Genomic DNA, 16,233 nt, shown 5'->3' with positions numbered 1-16,233 from the left:
AGCCAACGTACAGGTTCAGCAAGTGTCTCCCAACAGCACGCGTGCCCAGGTGGACAGGAAAGGAAGATACAAAGTGCCTTTTCCCAAGCGCAGATGCCTTCACCAGCATGACTGGTATGGAAGGATTCAAGCTGGTCTACCTAAGACCAGAGAGGAAGCTCTGGCGCTGTGTGTAAATGGTGTATCTTTACATTATGAGAAGAGTAGAAACTCAAAATGTAACCTTTGCTGCCATTCAAAAGGGCCCAATAAATGTCCTGAGTACTCCAAAAGCATCTGTTCTACTAAAATTGAACATACAAACAGTTCCTATCAGGAGAGCAAGATGTAAGAACACGTGACTAAGCCCCGGAACATAAAATAAGTATTATTTCCTCATGTTCAGATATAAATGTGATACTGCCTAATGCCAAGACATTCCTGTTACAACATTTCTAACCATCACAGCCACTGCCTTCAAAACACACTAAAGCAAGAATTCAGGCTGAAGTATCCAACACTGTATTTATAGTTATGCAACATTATTTTTTTAGAATTGCTACATATGTACTGCCCAACCACACACATGAAAACACATTCACTTTCTGGTCTAAAAGCACAGTGTAATGTAATAGATTAGATCTAAGCGTCAACAGTTTCTTAAAATATCTGGCACAAAGAGCTCAGCTTTCAATAACCAACACACAGAGAACAAGCTCCCCATTCACTGAAGAAAGTCAGCTGGGAGAAGGGTTTGCCCTCCTCAGCAAATTATTTTATAAACAGGGAATTAATGTTGAATCTTAGGTCTGCCTTGAAGGAGTTCTTATTTTTAAGTCAAAGTTTAAACATCCACTAAAATACACATCCAAAAAGAACCAACTCAAGAATATTACTGAAAAGCAAAACAATGCATTTGCTGCAATAATATGACCACAAGAAGACCCAAGCAAATGCTGCACATTATTTATTGTTGCTGTCCTTCGAAAACAACATTAAAGCTAATTAAGTATCAGCTTGTTTACAACAAGGCAGGCTACAGGCCTAATGTGTGTTTTTTATGCTGCAGTAGCCACTAATATTAAAAAAGTCTAATAATTAAAACAAAACAATAAAACCATCAAAGGAGCACCAAAATGCAAATACCCCAGACTGTCTAATCCTGGGTGGCCACCCAGGGCTCTTAAGACTCATGCAGCTTGCAAGCAGTTCCAGAGCTGCTCCCCTGCCTGGGCTACGTGAGCTCCTAGACAGTATCTGGGCTGGCTGAGAGCGTTGCTGTTTAGTCCCAGATTCCTGCAGCCGGAAGAAGAAAAAGAAAAAAAAAAAAAAAAAAAAAAAAAAAAAAAGGTTGACATTACCAAGTTACTTCAGGACCCATCCACACTCTTGTCCAACAGAAGACAGCTGGGATCCCTGGGGACTCAGGACTCCCTGGGGGTTCACAACTACCTGCACCTAGCAATGAAACCCAGAGCTTGCCTTTCTCCCAGTCTTGGGAGATACAGTGCAGTTCCAGTCACGAGACGATCAGCACTGGGACCATGATCAGGACCAGGACCTGTAGGGTCAGGCAGGCTGGCAACCACAGTCTAAATCAAAACAGGATTCTGCTCCAGCAGAAATTTCTTTGCCTCCAGTCGATTTATAAAATTTCAGCTCCAGAGTTCCTGCTCCTTCTTTCTGGGAGACTCCACCACAGTGTCTCATGAATAAGACATTTACATTGGTACTTGTCCTAAATCTTTTACTGTGTTTCATGACACAGCACCTACTTAGACCACTGTATATCAGTTCTTCAGTTAAAAAAGAAAGAATTAGTACCACCACATATAGGTCAGTTGGCACCCCATGCCACTTCACAGTTGTTCCCCACCATTCCCCTGTAAAAATTATCCAGTAATTTGACTCTCCAAACCATTTAGCTGAGAACAAAAGGTTGACAGGATTCATGGGATCAAATTATCTTCCATTTCTAAGGTCTGCCATTCTCACAGAACATTCTGTCCTTTTTGGTTCATTTGACATGACTTCCATGTATAGCAGTGATTGTCTTAATTCATGTGAATCATTTAAAATTACAGTCCATTGACCTATAGCTCTCTATAAAACAGAAATATGATATACATAAAATATATATAATTATAAAGTTGGAAATACTCTGTCAGAAGAAAGGAGCTACACTGGTTTATGCTACGCAAGGATCCAGCCCAATATAAGAAACAGACAAAGAGAACCAACAAGAGACTTTTTAACTGGAAATAGTTAAAAACACGGGACTGTTCTGATCATTAGTATCATATTTGTGTTGAAGAGAACAGTCTTGCTTCTTAGTGAAGAGGTGCATCATCTTTCCAGTTGGGCAAGCCACACAGCTCTTTCTAGTGCCAACGGTGTGAGCAGAGCTGCTCCGTAAGCACAGCACAGCTGATCGGCACATGCTTACTAGTTATGACATTTCCCAGAAAAGAGGGCAATGAGAAACTGGTTGCGTTCATTTCTCTGGAAGCTACATAGCCTGCTCCCGGGTATCATTTTTCCAAGACAGCAGGCATGCTCTTAAAACATTTGCTGGGAAGTACACCGTAAACACGAAATGACAAAGGTTCTTGGGAAGAGACAAATTTGGACAAGGCAGTAAGGCTTCCACTGCCTGAAAACCGAACTTTTTTCCCCTCAGTTACACCAGTAATACTGAATGGTTATATCCTGACTTAAATCTCTAGGTGTGAGAGGTCAAACTCTGGCCTTTTGTTTTTTTAAATACTCCACCTTCCCACTTGCCGTGTATCACTCAGTTCTCACTCATTTATCAACCAATCCAACTTAACCACACATCTCTCTCCTCCTCCCATCCTGCATGATATTTCTCTGCACTTTCGTAGAAGAAAATTTTTTTAAGTGCTGCTGAATTTTTAAGAACCATTGGCATTAAAAAAATCTTATGGGTGTACCAGAGGTGTATTAACAAGCACGGCCACACAACCTGTCACAGTCCATCACTTCAGGCAAATACAGTCAAGGCTGCCCTGAACAAATCAGATGGTACATATCGTGCTGCTTTTTTCTGACGCGCTGTGATATACAAAATAATCATTTTGGACAATAAAGTCACCACAGTGCTCAAATCAACTACCATGAACTCAAAGGTACACACAGAGACTTCCCAGACAGCCACAAGCTGCAGGTGTAACCAAGCATGAAAAGCAAAGCATCCTCATGTACCTTACAAACTTAACAGCCAAAAGAGTTCCACATCACCAAGCTTGCCACAAAACCAGGCTGGCACAGGAGGATATGTAATATCAGCCTTAACACAGCAATTAAAAGCACCATGTAAAGACAGCAGTGACTGGTACAAAACTCCAACTGATTGTACTTGTATTAAAAGCTAGCAACACAGGAGGATGTGAAACTTCAGCTTGTTCAAAAAAAGTAAAGCAAAGCAGACTAAAAGCAAAGATAAGGTCAAGTAGGCGAGACATTCAAGAAGGACTTTTTTTTGAGGGGAAGGAAAAGAAAGTCCAGTTTATAAAAAAAAAAAAAAAAAGTAGTAGATTTGCCAGAACATTTTTCCCTGTAAATACGAAGCAGTTAAACATTAATTTTTTCACATCTACTTTATCCGCACATGATTTAAAAATTCATACAGTCCTAAGAGTCTGTAGCTCTGTATGTTTTAGAAGAACGTCTGTTTAAAAATTCTTCACCTAACACTTGAAGAAAAATAAAGAAAGGGAAAGGCAGAGAATTGTGAAGAAGAAATATTTCCTTAAAAGACAAACAGAAAAAAAACAGCTACAAGAAATGGTGAAGAAAAGGGTAAGGCAGCAAAACATCAGAGGAAAATGTTCACTTAGTTAAAGGAGGATAACTTTGAGGCTGATTTTTCACAGGCCCTCCAGAAAAGAGGCCTGGCAGCCACGGGCTTTAATTTTCCACCTGCAAACGCATTCATTCCCACACTTTACAGGTGCAGCCATCCCATTCCAAACACTCTGTGTTTTCTTTCACAGGAAAGCTGTACAGCACATTCTTCTGGGAAAGCGCAGAGCTGACAGCTGAACTTGGGGCAGAAGCCCAGTGCAGCACAGTGCAGATGCTGGAATATGTCCCTCCCTACACAGTTGTGCATACCAGACCTACCATGCACAGCGCCACGGGGACCCAGCCCCGCTGGTGGCAGCCAGACTAGGAACTGCTCTTGTTTTGCAGGATTGTGCTGTTGCAGATTGGGGCATAAACACCATTGGATATTACTGTGTACAGAGCACATAGTAAGATACTGAAAGCTTCTTCCAAGAAAGAAAAAAAGAAAAGCCAGACCAAAGCACACCTTCATTCCTTCACAGGAGGCACAGCAGTATCATGTGTGAAGATAGAGATACTGTGGGGAGCAAAATGTAACTTCAGTTTTCCCTTAGAACTGTGGGGAAAGAAAAGAAAAAAAAAAAAGCCATGGATTGTCTGATACTTGTGCAGAAAGCAGCATCGCACCCACATTTTCAGAAAGCCACAAAAGACTGTGTGGGTTCTCTGTTTTTGGAACAAGAGCACAGTGAAAGCAAGCTTGTTTACTTTAGACACTGTACAAAGACTTATTTTTTTTTTAAATAAATGGTTGAAAGGATGCGTCCCCTCTGAGGAGTTAGCAGAAAATAAAAGGCAGATTTATATTTCTAATCTATGCAAATATCTACTCTACAGGGCATCACAAAGACTGCTTTATATCAGACAGTATGCAGATCCCAGGTGCTTTAAATATGCCAAAAGCACACACAGCATCTCCACCTGCGATGGCTGCTCACTCTGAGAACAGCTGGATGACTAAAAAGAGGTTGTCTAAGTAGCCTTCCATGAAAAATGCCTTTTGGTAATGTGCCAACCCCCAAAGTCCCATCCAAATGGCTCCTGCTGTAGCTGCCATCAAGCCTGGAGAGGGTTTTTTTGGTTGGTTGATTGTTGGTTTCTTTAAATTTGGTTTATCGCAAATTCTTCTAGAAATTTTCAAATTGTAGCAATTACAACATGGTGAAACTCCTACTGACACCTTAAGAAATTGTCATGGGGCTTTAATTCATAATTCTCCCTGGAAGATGTCTGTGGGACTGGGTGCAGGTAGAATGCCAGGACTAGAGGTGGGGGAGATACTGGAGTCACTGGGATCTTGGAGGAGACAGGATTAAGATCAAGGGCTATGTACAGATGGGAGCCTCAACCCAAGACAAAAGAAACAGAGTAGAAAGAGTAGGGAAATATGAGGACTAGAGGGTAGGAAATAGCTCTCCTAGAAGAAGGCCCAATGTCAAGAGTACAATGCTAGAAGGCATAGCAATAACGTTTATTTCATTGCCATTACCAGAAAGAAGAGACAGGTACTCTACAAGTGGCGGCTGCTTTCTGTACATTTCCCTAGGACATCCACAGGAAGCTTCCGTCACAAGTCAAAAAACATGGCTGTCCTGAGAAGCCTCATCATTCGCACTCAAAATCACTAACCGAACAAGACTGATGATGTCCTGCTGGCACTTCTTACCCTGTCCCAACGCTCCATGTAACTTTGAGGAGGAAAAAACACCCACACCGCTAATGTTTGCATCATTAAGCAAGTGTCAATTTTGTAAAAAAAAAAAAAAAAAAAAAAAAAAAAGTGAAGACCTGCAAGCCAGACTCAGACCAGAGTCAGATCTGACCTACTAAAACAATTAATGTGTCCCCCAGAGTACTCTTTGCCTCATCTTTTCTTGCAGGCCTCAGAGGCTGACTTCAAAGAGCTGTTAGCTGAATAAACTGCTCTGGCAGTCTTGTCTTTTCATTGTCTTGGATCCCACAGGCCCTTTTTTCTCATATTATCAGAAATACCTCTTACAAATTAACTACAGGCATCCCACATTAAGTCATGGCTGTGCTTGTGTTTACACAACAGGCGCCTGCAGGTCCTCAATAACACATGCCCAACCCAGGTAACCCATTCACCCACTCAGTCGCTCAATACCCATTCACACCTTTGAAATGATGAGGTCCTTTGGGCACAAACTGAAACACAAGAAATTCCTTCTAAACATAAAACCCCCTTCTTTATTGCAAGGGTGACTGAACACTGGAACAGGTTTCCCAGAGAAGGTGTGGAGTCTCTCCATCCATGGAGATATTCAAAACCCAATGAGACACAGTCCTAGAGCAATTTCCTCCAGTTGACTCTGCTCTGAGTAGACGATCTCCAGAGGTACCTTCCAACCTCAACCATCCTGCAACTCTGTGGTTAGCACTGCTACTTGTGTTTAGCTTCAGCAAGTCAACAGACGCTACCACATTGTACCTCTGAAGGACACCACTGACTTCTTACTAGATTACTATTCCACTCCTCTCACAGCACGTCACGTATGGAAAGGTTTCCATAGACACTGTTCACCACTGAGGGACATAGCACTTGGGGCAGTGTTACTCACCTTTATTTCTGCACCCACATTTGGCTTGTGCAATACAGGAAGTTACCAGCAAGACCATGAAGAGCTCCTGACCACTACCAACACCTGCAGGCAGCTAAAATCCAGAAGCCTGCAGGCATAATTCGCATTTTAGACTTCCAACAGTAACGACAAAATGTAAAGAAGTTAGGAATCTATAAATAAATTATTATGGCTTCACCTAAATATGAATTGTCTTATTTGTACAATGATTCCTCCTGTTGGTCCCAATTGCCAAACAATAGCAGAACACAAAATGGTCCACAGATTGTTTCGAAGAGTCAGATGGTCTTTCAAACAAAAATTATTAAGGAACACTGCCTCAGAGCCACTGACCAACCCCACAAGTAATGCTCCTCTCAACCAACAAAACCTAAAAGCCTTGGATCATTTTCCCTCTTCGTGATGACAGCACATGAGGTGCAGGGGGCTGCAGTTGCTGGAAGCAGGGAGGAATATTCAATTTGGAACAAATCTCTCAAAACCAGCTATCAAGCCAAAGTCTATAATCCTACAGATCAGAGGCAAGGAAAACCAACTAATTAAACCAATTCCTTGGCTTTTGAATACTTGTGGATTATATAAGTGTTTGCTGAAGTACTCTCAGACGACTTTTCATCATCTTCAAGGAATATTAATGAGCCCTGGAAATTAATGAGTCTACAATTAACTAAAAGCCTGGACTGAGAGATGAGTTTGATCTCAAGCTCCAAACATGGCCAGGCAAGCTCAGGGCTGGAGATATCTCCAGCAAGAGAAGGTTACAAAGGTAACAGGTTCACTGCTAGCAGTGCTGTCACTAGCTTTGCAGCTTCAGCCTTTGCTGGTGGTTTTGTTTTGGGGTTGGGATTGTTTGTTTGTTTGTGGTGGTTCTGCAGCTTCCCAGAAGGAGATGAAGTGTCTGATCATGAGTTTTGGATTTAAGACAGATTTATCATTTGTACGTAAATATAAGTCAAACACATAGGCACTGAGTGGGAGAGTCTAGTGCTTACCTCATCATCATGGGTAATCGTATCATGATCAAGCCTAATCCTAAAAGCAGCCAATCTCAATTTCAAAATAAATGTTTAACCAGTTTACCAAGAGCAAACAAAGCCAAAAAACCTACACACCACACCCCCCCCATCTGTCCACCTAATCACACATTAGACTAAGCCTTTCTCTGCCATTTGTTTTGGAGGAGTCCTCCATGTCCCCACCACTCATTGCTTCAAACATGAGATTTACCGCATCTACCTAGAATTGCGGAGTTGAAGGTTTGCTGCCATCACATTATCTACAGTGAAGCGATTCCACTTTGGGGGGGGAGGAGGGGGAAATCTTAACAGGCTATTCTGTATCTGAGATCCGTTAGTAAGCTGCTGGTTTTGCTACAGACATTTAAAGAAACGTAAGAGGCACTTTTATAAGACTCTGCAGCTTACGTTATCAATCACTTCAGAAAGAAAAACAATTCAGCAGCCACTCCAATTGGGCGTGCTGTGAAGTTCAATTGCCACTGAAATGTTTTGTTATTACCAACTTGGGCAGAATGAGCAAATACACCTCTGCAGGTGAGCTATGAATGAGCAATCAGCACCGCAGGCTGCAGCTTGAAGAGATAATAGCATCCAAGTAGCTACAATGCTTCCTTGCACACAACTAGGCCAGGATTGGGATGACAAAAGTGAGCAACAGAACATTTCAGACATTCCGACCGCATGTTAAATAATTCTGAAGGAAAAGGTATGAGGCTTCCCTCTCCCAAAGCGTACAAAGCAGGAACACACAGATACAGACAAGCATCGATGTTCAGTCTATTCCCAGGGAAATGGAAGTTTTGTGATGCTTTCAGCCCATTGTTTGGCAAGAATTCTGCATATACAGTAGTCAAGGGATTGCTTGACAGCTGTCATTTTAAGAATCAAATCTTTCGCATCCTACTAAAGTCAATTCTCCAGTTCAGTGTTAAGAAAAAATCCTTTAAAATACACAATCTGCAATATAAAAAACGCTTCACATCTTGCACATCTTCTAGAATTAAAGCCGCTCTTTTCTCCACCATTTATACATCTTTTTTTAGACATGACCACCAGATGGTGAATTTCAGGTTTGCAGCAACAGAACATTTTTTTCAGTGGGGAGGCTTCTGCCACCCTGTAGCCCTCACCCACTTATTCCAGGCTTTACCTCTAGTTGTGCTGATGCAACTTTGCTCTAGACCAGATAAATGAAATAATTTTGGTTAAAAAGAAAACAAGCCCACCCCTTTTTGGGTGAGGTGGGCTTTTTTTTTTTTTTAATTCAAATACAGCACAGATGTGCAAAAACCACACAGTGATGTGGTTTACAAGAATAGCCCCTCAAAACAGTTGCATTGTTACAACTGCAGCACAGGGCTCTGAATAAAAGAGTAATTCCCACTGAAGTTGTTTGCAAAGGTGCACCCTGATCATAATTAAAGAACTAATACCCCCTAACAATTTTAATCCTTTTGTGAAGCATAAGGGGCAAAATCAGGAGTGGGATGGGTAAAACCCAGAAAAGATGCCAAAGTTCACTTTCAGCAAAGCACAGACAGACGTAAGAATAATAAACTAAAACTGTATATAGAGGTCCTTTGTCTATGGCTTCCTTTTAATCAGTAGAAGGTTACAGAAAAAGAATACGGTCACCATGGTCTCTTTCAAAATTTATGTCAGGTTTTTAAACAGATATCTATTCTCTTTTTGTTTCTGCAGTTGGTCGTGTATAATCATTCATCAATACTGTTTTTTTTTTTTCCAAACAGATGTAACCAAGCAGTGACTTCTCTCACTTTTTCCCATTTGGGCAATCATCAGGAAAGGAAAGAACTAGATGATACATGAGCAAATACTGAATGCCAGAAACAGAGCAACTGTCTGTTCCCTCCCAGCTATATCACAATAGTGTGAACAGAGGGAAACCACATACCTTGTTACCTCCTGCTGCAGTCGGGAAACACTGGGCACATAGAACATTACCCCAAAGAAAAGCAAAGGCTCATTGGCAAATTTGTCCAGCTGCTTCTTCAGAGGCTTTTCCAGTTCAACCCAGCGGGCTTGCTGGCTCTTGCTGAGAAACGAAAGGCCAAAGTAGTGTGTCTAGATAAAGAAACAAAATAGTGTCAGTTTACCTTTTTCAGCTAGATCACACACACAATCAATGACACACACAATCAATGACACAAATGCAAATAAGAACAGATGGCATTGTGTAAATTTTTCCATATGCAAAATCAGAGTAATTTCTTTTTTACCGTCCTTTTTTATTTTTAGGACAATCTTGGAGACAATGAGAAATTAATACTGCAATATAATATACTTCATGGAATACTATCTGCCCCTTACCATCTCTCCCAAATGCGTATTAAAGAGCTCTAACTGACATTATGGCACAGGTGACATAAATGATTTACAGAAAGCGTCTGAGTCTTTGTTTTCTTTTACACCTGTGCCTTGTGAACAGACAGCAAACACTAAGCCTGAATCAAAGCACAAAGGCTTCATGAGACTGGGTCAGGTCCGCTGCAGGCAAAGGACAAGGACTCTTCCAACTATAAAAAAGAATGCAAACCCACAGGCATATGTCAAAATATATCTACCAATACCAGAACCGTTTACCCAATACAGAACATGTTTACTTTTTTTTTTAATGCACTCATAAGGTTTTATGATGGACAAGTATTACACTTAAAATGTGCCTCACACACTTAAGTTGTTTGCTCTAGGCTCTTACAGAAATACCAGGTTGAAAACCCCAGCTATTTTCTATCCTGTGTAAATCTCAGTGGCTGTAGTACCTCCTGTATAAGCCATGGGACTGTTGCTGGTGGAGAGTAATTAACAAGGAACAGTGTTCAGAACTAGAGCTTCAAATACTACAAATTGGTAATAAGCAGCTGAAGGAATAGAACCCTTCATGATGGACTGGCTATCGAAAAGCCCTTAAACCACTGTCTTAAACACACTAATCTACTACTGCAGGCAAATGCATACTATAATTAACAGCAAGTACTATGACTACAGATCTGGAGAAAAGGCGAAAAAAAGTGTTCATGTTTAGCAAAGGAACTAATCCATCAGTTGCTTGGAAATCTGACTGTAGCCCTAACTGTGAAGTTTGTATCAACATCTTTTTCTTCAGTATTTCCAGCAATGCCCTTAGTATAAAATACCACTCTGTACTAACACTGGAACGAATGAAACAGAAACTGAGAGAGGAAATTCTGTGGACACCAAGCAGATTTAGGATCTGAAAGTGGGATCATTACTGTTTATGCATATTTCTCTCATTTTATTTCAATAAGCTTTCTTGGTGTTTAATCCAACTGACTCCCTATTCAATGAAAACTTTCCAGTAGTTTCCATTAGATTAGATTAACCCTAAAACAAATAAAATACTTATTTTGTTGTTATAGCTTAACCTACCTGGACAACAATCCTTACACAGGCAGTCACAATCCTTTATACATAGCACCACGTTTTAAATAAAGATACTTGAGACAAAGAATAGAGAAACCCCTTTTTGCTATTTTATAAAACTTTCATTTGAAATTACTTTTAATACATTCAAAAAGTTTGGCCTATAAGTCATCCATCAAGATTTCACCAACTGGATTTCCCAGATGTTCACGCTTTTAAATAAAAAATTCTCAAAAGTAGCAGAAAAATTGCAAGCATTACACTTTGTAAAAGCCACCATCAGCAGCCTGTTTCACTTTGGTAAGGATACTTCTCTAAAAACCATTGCATGTACCACGACTTCGCATACAACACAAGGGCAACTAATGCAATATTGAAAAATTAAAATGCTTAGAAATTACAACAAGCCAGCAAGGGCAACACTGCTCCAACTGTTTTATAGCTGAGGGCATGCAAGAGAGAATCATATGCAAAAACTCTGAACTGGAGTGCAGGTGTATTTACTTTAGGGTCTCATTACGTACATATTTTCAACTTTGGAGAACATCCAGACTAGCATTTAACTAAGGTGATAATTAATTCAACTTGATTCCTCAATTAAGCCTGACAAACCTGCAGTATAGCTTGAACACTGCGCAGTCCTTTCTCTTTAAGCTCAGTTTGGTACAGTGAAGCAAGCTAGTTCTTTTTTGAAGAGAATCAATGTAGTATTTCCTTCTAGAATTTAAGGGTATCTTCAATAAATCAATCCAGGGCACAAATAAATCAAGAAGTTGGCATCTCCCATAGGATAAACTTAAAACAAAACTAACCAATTCACTGATACACGTCTACTCTCCCTCTGTAGTCATCACTGGATAAAAAGTTCTTTCTGATGAGCTCACCATGATAGTAAGTAGATTAAAATAAATGTGGGAGGGACAGTGGAGACAGCAAAGGAAAGGAATTCATGTGAAGGCAGAAAAAAAGCACAGTGATTTTACCACCTCATAAGGGAAATCCTTTAATGCACAAACTCTTGAAAACCACTGCAGGGCAGCTCATCCTCAGCAAGAAACAGTGCAGAGCTGCGAGAACAGATCTTCCATATTACTTTAAAAAGTAAACATTCACATCACCTAGGACCCACATTTGCAGTGTCAAGTACTTGTAAAACATCTAGCAACTAAGATGATTTGAAGTCAGAGGTCTAAAAGAATTATTCAAGGGATTAAGGGTATTGCAATTAAATAGCTCAAAAGAGCACAGTCCCTCCCCTTTGAGTGGGGGCAGGGGGACAATAAATTTTAGATTTGCTACAGTAGAAAGGCTCTTCAAGTACCAAATCCAGAATCCTGAAGGAATAAGAAGTGAAGGGAACGCAGTGTTTAAGCTTCTAGACTACAGCAGATACAGTGGCTCAACCACGGCAGCATGCATCTCACACAACTAAAAGATGACTGTTTTCCTGGAAAGCAGCCTGGAGAGATCGAGCAATTGCAGATGAAGCACAGGGACTGCAGAGCAGAGTTCAAGTCACAAATGCATGTACTTTGGAGAGACAACCAACAGAGTTATCTAATATCAGCTTCCTGTCACCAGGAACTTTACTTCTTGAAAACATTAGCATTTTTTAACAACCCACAGTGGGGAAGGACTTCCATAGCCACTACTGCGAATGCCTGAGGAGACTCTCTCTCCCCTAGGAACATTAATAATTCCAAACAGGAACAGAGGAACATCGGACTGGAAAAGGCTGGACCTTCAAGTTCAGCATGCTATGACCAGGCATATGACTGTCCAGAAGGCCTTACAGAATCTGAGTCATGCGTTGCAATACACTCCGGCTCACAAAACATTTTTACAGTACAGACACCCCACAAACTAGGTAAGGGGACATAAAAATGGGATCTTTTTCTCTTTAAGCAGCTGATTGAAAACTAGGCTGATTCCAAAAGCTGGTCTGTTTGTCTATCTGTACAAAGTGAGCCACTGACTTCATTCCAGTTTTCATGGAATAAATATCTACACCTATACCTGGCAGGCTCTGAAGTAACATGGGCTGCTCTAGAAGGTACATCAGCAGTCAAAGTGGCAAAGAAAGTGACTGATGCTTTCACTTCTAAAAAAAAACAAACAAAAAAATCCTTCTTCCAGCCACAGCTGACAGACTAGTGACACACACTGAAGGAAAGCTTTTCATAACACTAAATGTATGCACACACATCCATTCTGCAGACGAAGAGCTTCAGTTGCTAGTGCTTTTGGTCTGTGTAATCTGCAAATACACAAAAAGCTCTGTCAGAAAAGAGTTTACATTAATTTTCTCTCAAGGTTTTAAAATTTGTCTTACCTACCACACATGACTTCATACGTGGTACAAGGAAACTGGCTTATGCTCCTCCAGGAACTGTGGTCCTCTGCTAAAGCAGCGGACAAGAACCAGAGCACCTGCACGCCCCAACAACACTATGTGAAAAGGCGATCCTCCAAATATGGTGAGTCAGAAAAGAAAACTGGATACACAAAACCTGTGCTGAGAAGTCTTAAAAAAGACAACATTATAGCTGCCAGTTCAGGAGGCAACATATTCGTTTTGGACTTGGACTTAGCTATTCTCTCAAGTCCAGAACTACCCCTGCCTTTATGTTGGGCAAAAAGAGTAGAATTATCAACCACAGGAGACGACAGACACTAAACCAGGAAATCTCATTCAAAAGGATCCAACGAGACAGGCTCAGTGTTTATTAAAGCATTTGGTGAAGCGGCCAACTAAATATTTATCCTTGAGAAAGAGGCAGAGTTCCAGCTCCTCCGGGCAAAAAGCATTAAATCCTGCTACCCCGGGGCGCTCGCACAGAGGGGAAGGCACCATTTACGTCAGCCAATTGTTCCTAGAAGGTCTTTTGTCCAAGCGCTGCCTGAACCCCATCCCAGCTTCACTGGCAAGACAAGTCAAACCAAGCCAAACTTTGAGGCAACCTGGCTGCTGAATACAGGTTTTCAGTCGTGCCCGGCCACCCGTGGACAGCGGTCAGCGTCCACCTGCAGTGCTCAGCCCACCATCCTCCTGCTTTGGTTTGGGTTTCACAATGTCGTAGTGCTGGAGGTACCATTGTGAAATTCAGCTCGAAAGACTAATTTTGGTTGGAAAGGACCTTCTTGTCTCACCACCACCACCACCTTACAATATGTCAGAATATTCCATCTTTAAACTTTTTATCATTTTATAAAGTGAATTAAGGAGAACAAAAAGGAGACATGAAGTCTCACAACAGATTTGTACAGATTACTCTGCTATTTCAAGCAGGTTCACTTAGACTCACTTGAAGGGAAAAATGCCATTATATTGGAAAAAAAAAGCCTTTTTGTAATCTGTGCACATACATACAAGATTGTAAAATGACATTTCCGACCTTGTCTTTCCTTTCTTTCCCTTCCTCCCCTCTTCTCGTCTTTACTTTTTACATAATGCTGACATAAGAGCTAATTTTATTGGAACCGGTAACTGTTCAACTAGAAGACCTGATGCTTTGTCAGGAGCTTTGCTGAAAAGGATAAAACCAGATTTTACAGTAGTTACATGGCTACACTTTCTACTGACCTATTCCTGAACCCTGACTCAGTCAGGGAAGGAGTTGCATTCCCCAGAGATCAAATAGAAATATGCATAATCCATTAGATACTGGTTTTCTCAGTCATGTGTGGTATAATGATTGACAGTCCTTCACAACAATACATACAGTAATCTCAAACAGTTTTACTTTTTTTTTTTGGGGGGGGGGGGAGGCTGGACAGTTTTTTGTTTATTTCTAAGAAATCGGCTTGAGTGAAACATGGATGTATTCCTAACACGAAGGTAAAAGTTGGGGTACACCTGGCATTTATTTGAACATAAGACCAAACTAAAGTATCAAACAAAAATTGATCTTTACTTTTAAAAGAACACATATTCTTACCTGAGACTGCATGGAGGAGACAAACAGGATTTTAGTACTGTTTTGTGAGCATGGGATTTAATGCAGCTTAGTTTCTTCCTTACTTGTACATCATAGTTTGCTGATGAGGATTTCTAAGAAAAGGCATATTCCAGCTGAAGTTTTTGCTGCATTTGCGGAATTTAAAAAGTCTCTCTCCAATACGGACACTTGCAGGGATTTTCTCCTCCGTACACTTAATGGGTTTCTCTCCTCTACTCAGCTATCCAATTGCACAAATCTTGTAGAAATTTGAGCTTTGTCAAAGTATTTTTGACTTCTGTAGAATTTGATTGGCCAGCGAGTTAAAAAATGATGGTAAGCCCAGAGAGAAGGGGAGAGTCACCAAATGACTGCATCAGCTTTGTTTCCCTACAAACCATGGCAGGAAGACTAGCGGGGCAGAACAACTGAATTTTGGGTCTGAGGGAAAGGACAGTGCCCAGCACCAGGCACCTCCAAGCTTGCTAGCTCCAATTATTCCTCATGAAAGGAGCAGAAGAGGATACAGGGAGACCCTCTTGGAGTTGAAAGGGGTCGGTACTTCTCTTCTCTCCTAAACATTTAAAGCAGCAATGGATGCTACCAGAATCAATCAGAAAAAGAGATTAAGAAAAAAAAAACAAAACACCAAACCCAAAACCAAGGTCTGTCAAAAAATGCTGTACTGTTGAAAGCCGAACTTCACAAAATTGGTTCAACGTCGCCAAAACTTTGTTTAGAAAAAAAGTGGGGAGGGTGATGAAAGAAGGGGAAAGTGTTTCAACAACATCAAAGCATTCTCCTCTGTGTTGTTAAAATATCTTTTATCTTGAAACACAAACTTTTTGTGCCGATATATTTCTTTTTGCATGACATAAATAATTTTGAAAATTAAAAAAACCAAAGCAATAGAAAAAGAAAACCCCCATGAAATTGAACACTGACCAAAACAACTTCCTTTGCTACTCTACTGTCCGATCTCTTTTCTCTGGAAAATTTGAAACTTCAGGCTTTGTTCCAAAGTGGAACAAAACACGTTCTGAAATCACAAAATGCTTTGTGGAAAAGAATGCTAACCCGCTGACAGAGCTATTGTTCGCAAATGCAGGTGGACCTCCAGAGAGAATCATTAGGCCCCAGACTTCTGCTGCACCAACTAGATAAGCCCACAAGGAATATGAGGAGAATCACTTTATTCATTTCACTCCTTTCTGCACTGGAAGGAAAGGGAAGGACCTAACCTCTCTGTAAGGACACCCTAAAGCATCACCAACAGGGGGAAAAGAATGCTAACCCGCTGACAGAGCTATTGTTCGCAAATGCAGGTGGACCTCCAGAGAATCATTAGAGGCCCCAGACTTCTGCTGCACCAACTAGATAAGCCCACAAGGAATATGAGGAGAATCACTTTATTTATTTCAC

The 16,233-nt window shown here is 40.8% G+C and overlaps 1 protein-coding gene across 1 annotated transcript in view; it reads right to left on the bottom strand.

Annotated features, from left to right (window-relative positions):
- PTPN14 (protein tyrosine phosphatase, non-receptor type 14) overlaps positions 1-16,233 on the bottom strand; it is a 117,999-nt gene that overhangs the window by 55,186 nt on the left and 46,580 nt on the right. The window contains exon 3 of the mRNA XM_009279580.1: positions 9,384-9,553. Within this exon, the coding sequence (XP_009277855.1) occupies positions 9,384-9,553 (170 nt within the window). The remainder of the gene's footprint in view (positions 1-9,383; positions 9,554-16,233) is intronic.

Source organism: Aptenodytes forsteri, unplaced genomic scaffold (genome assembly GCF_000699145.1).
Source record: "Aptenodytes forsteri isolate BGI_AS27 unplaced genomic scaffold, ASM69914v1 Scaffold195, whole genome shotgun sequence".
NCBI lineage: Eukaryota > Metazoa > Chordata > Aves > Sphenisciformes > Spheniscidae > Aptenodytes > Aptenodytes forsteri.
Note: the sequence above shows the minus strand (reverse complement) of the source record. Positions and strands in the feature narration are given on the sequence as shown.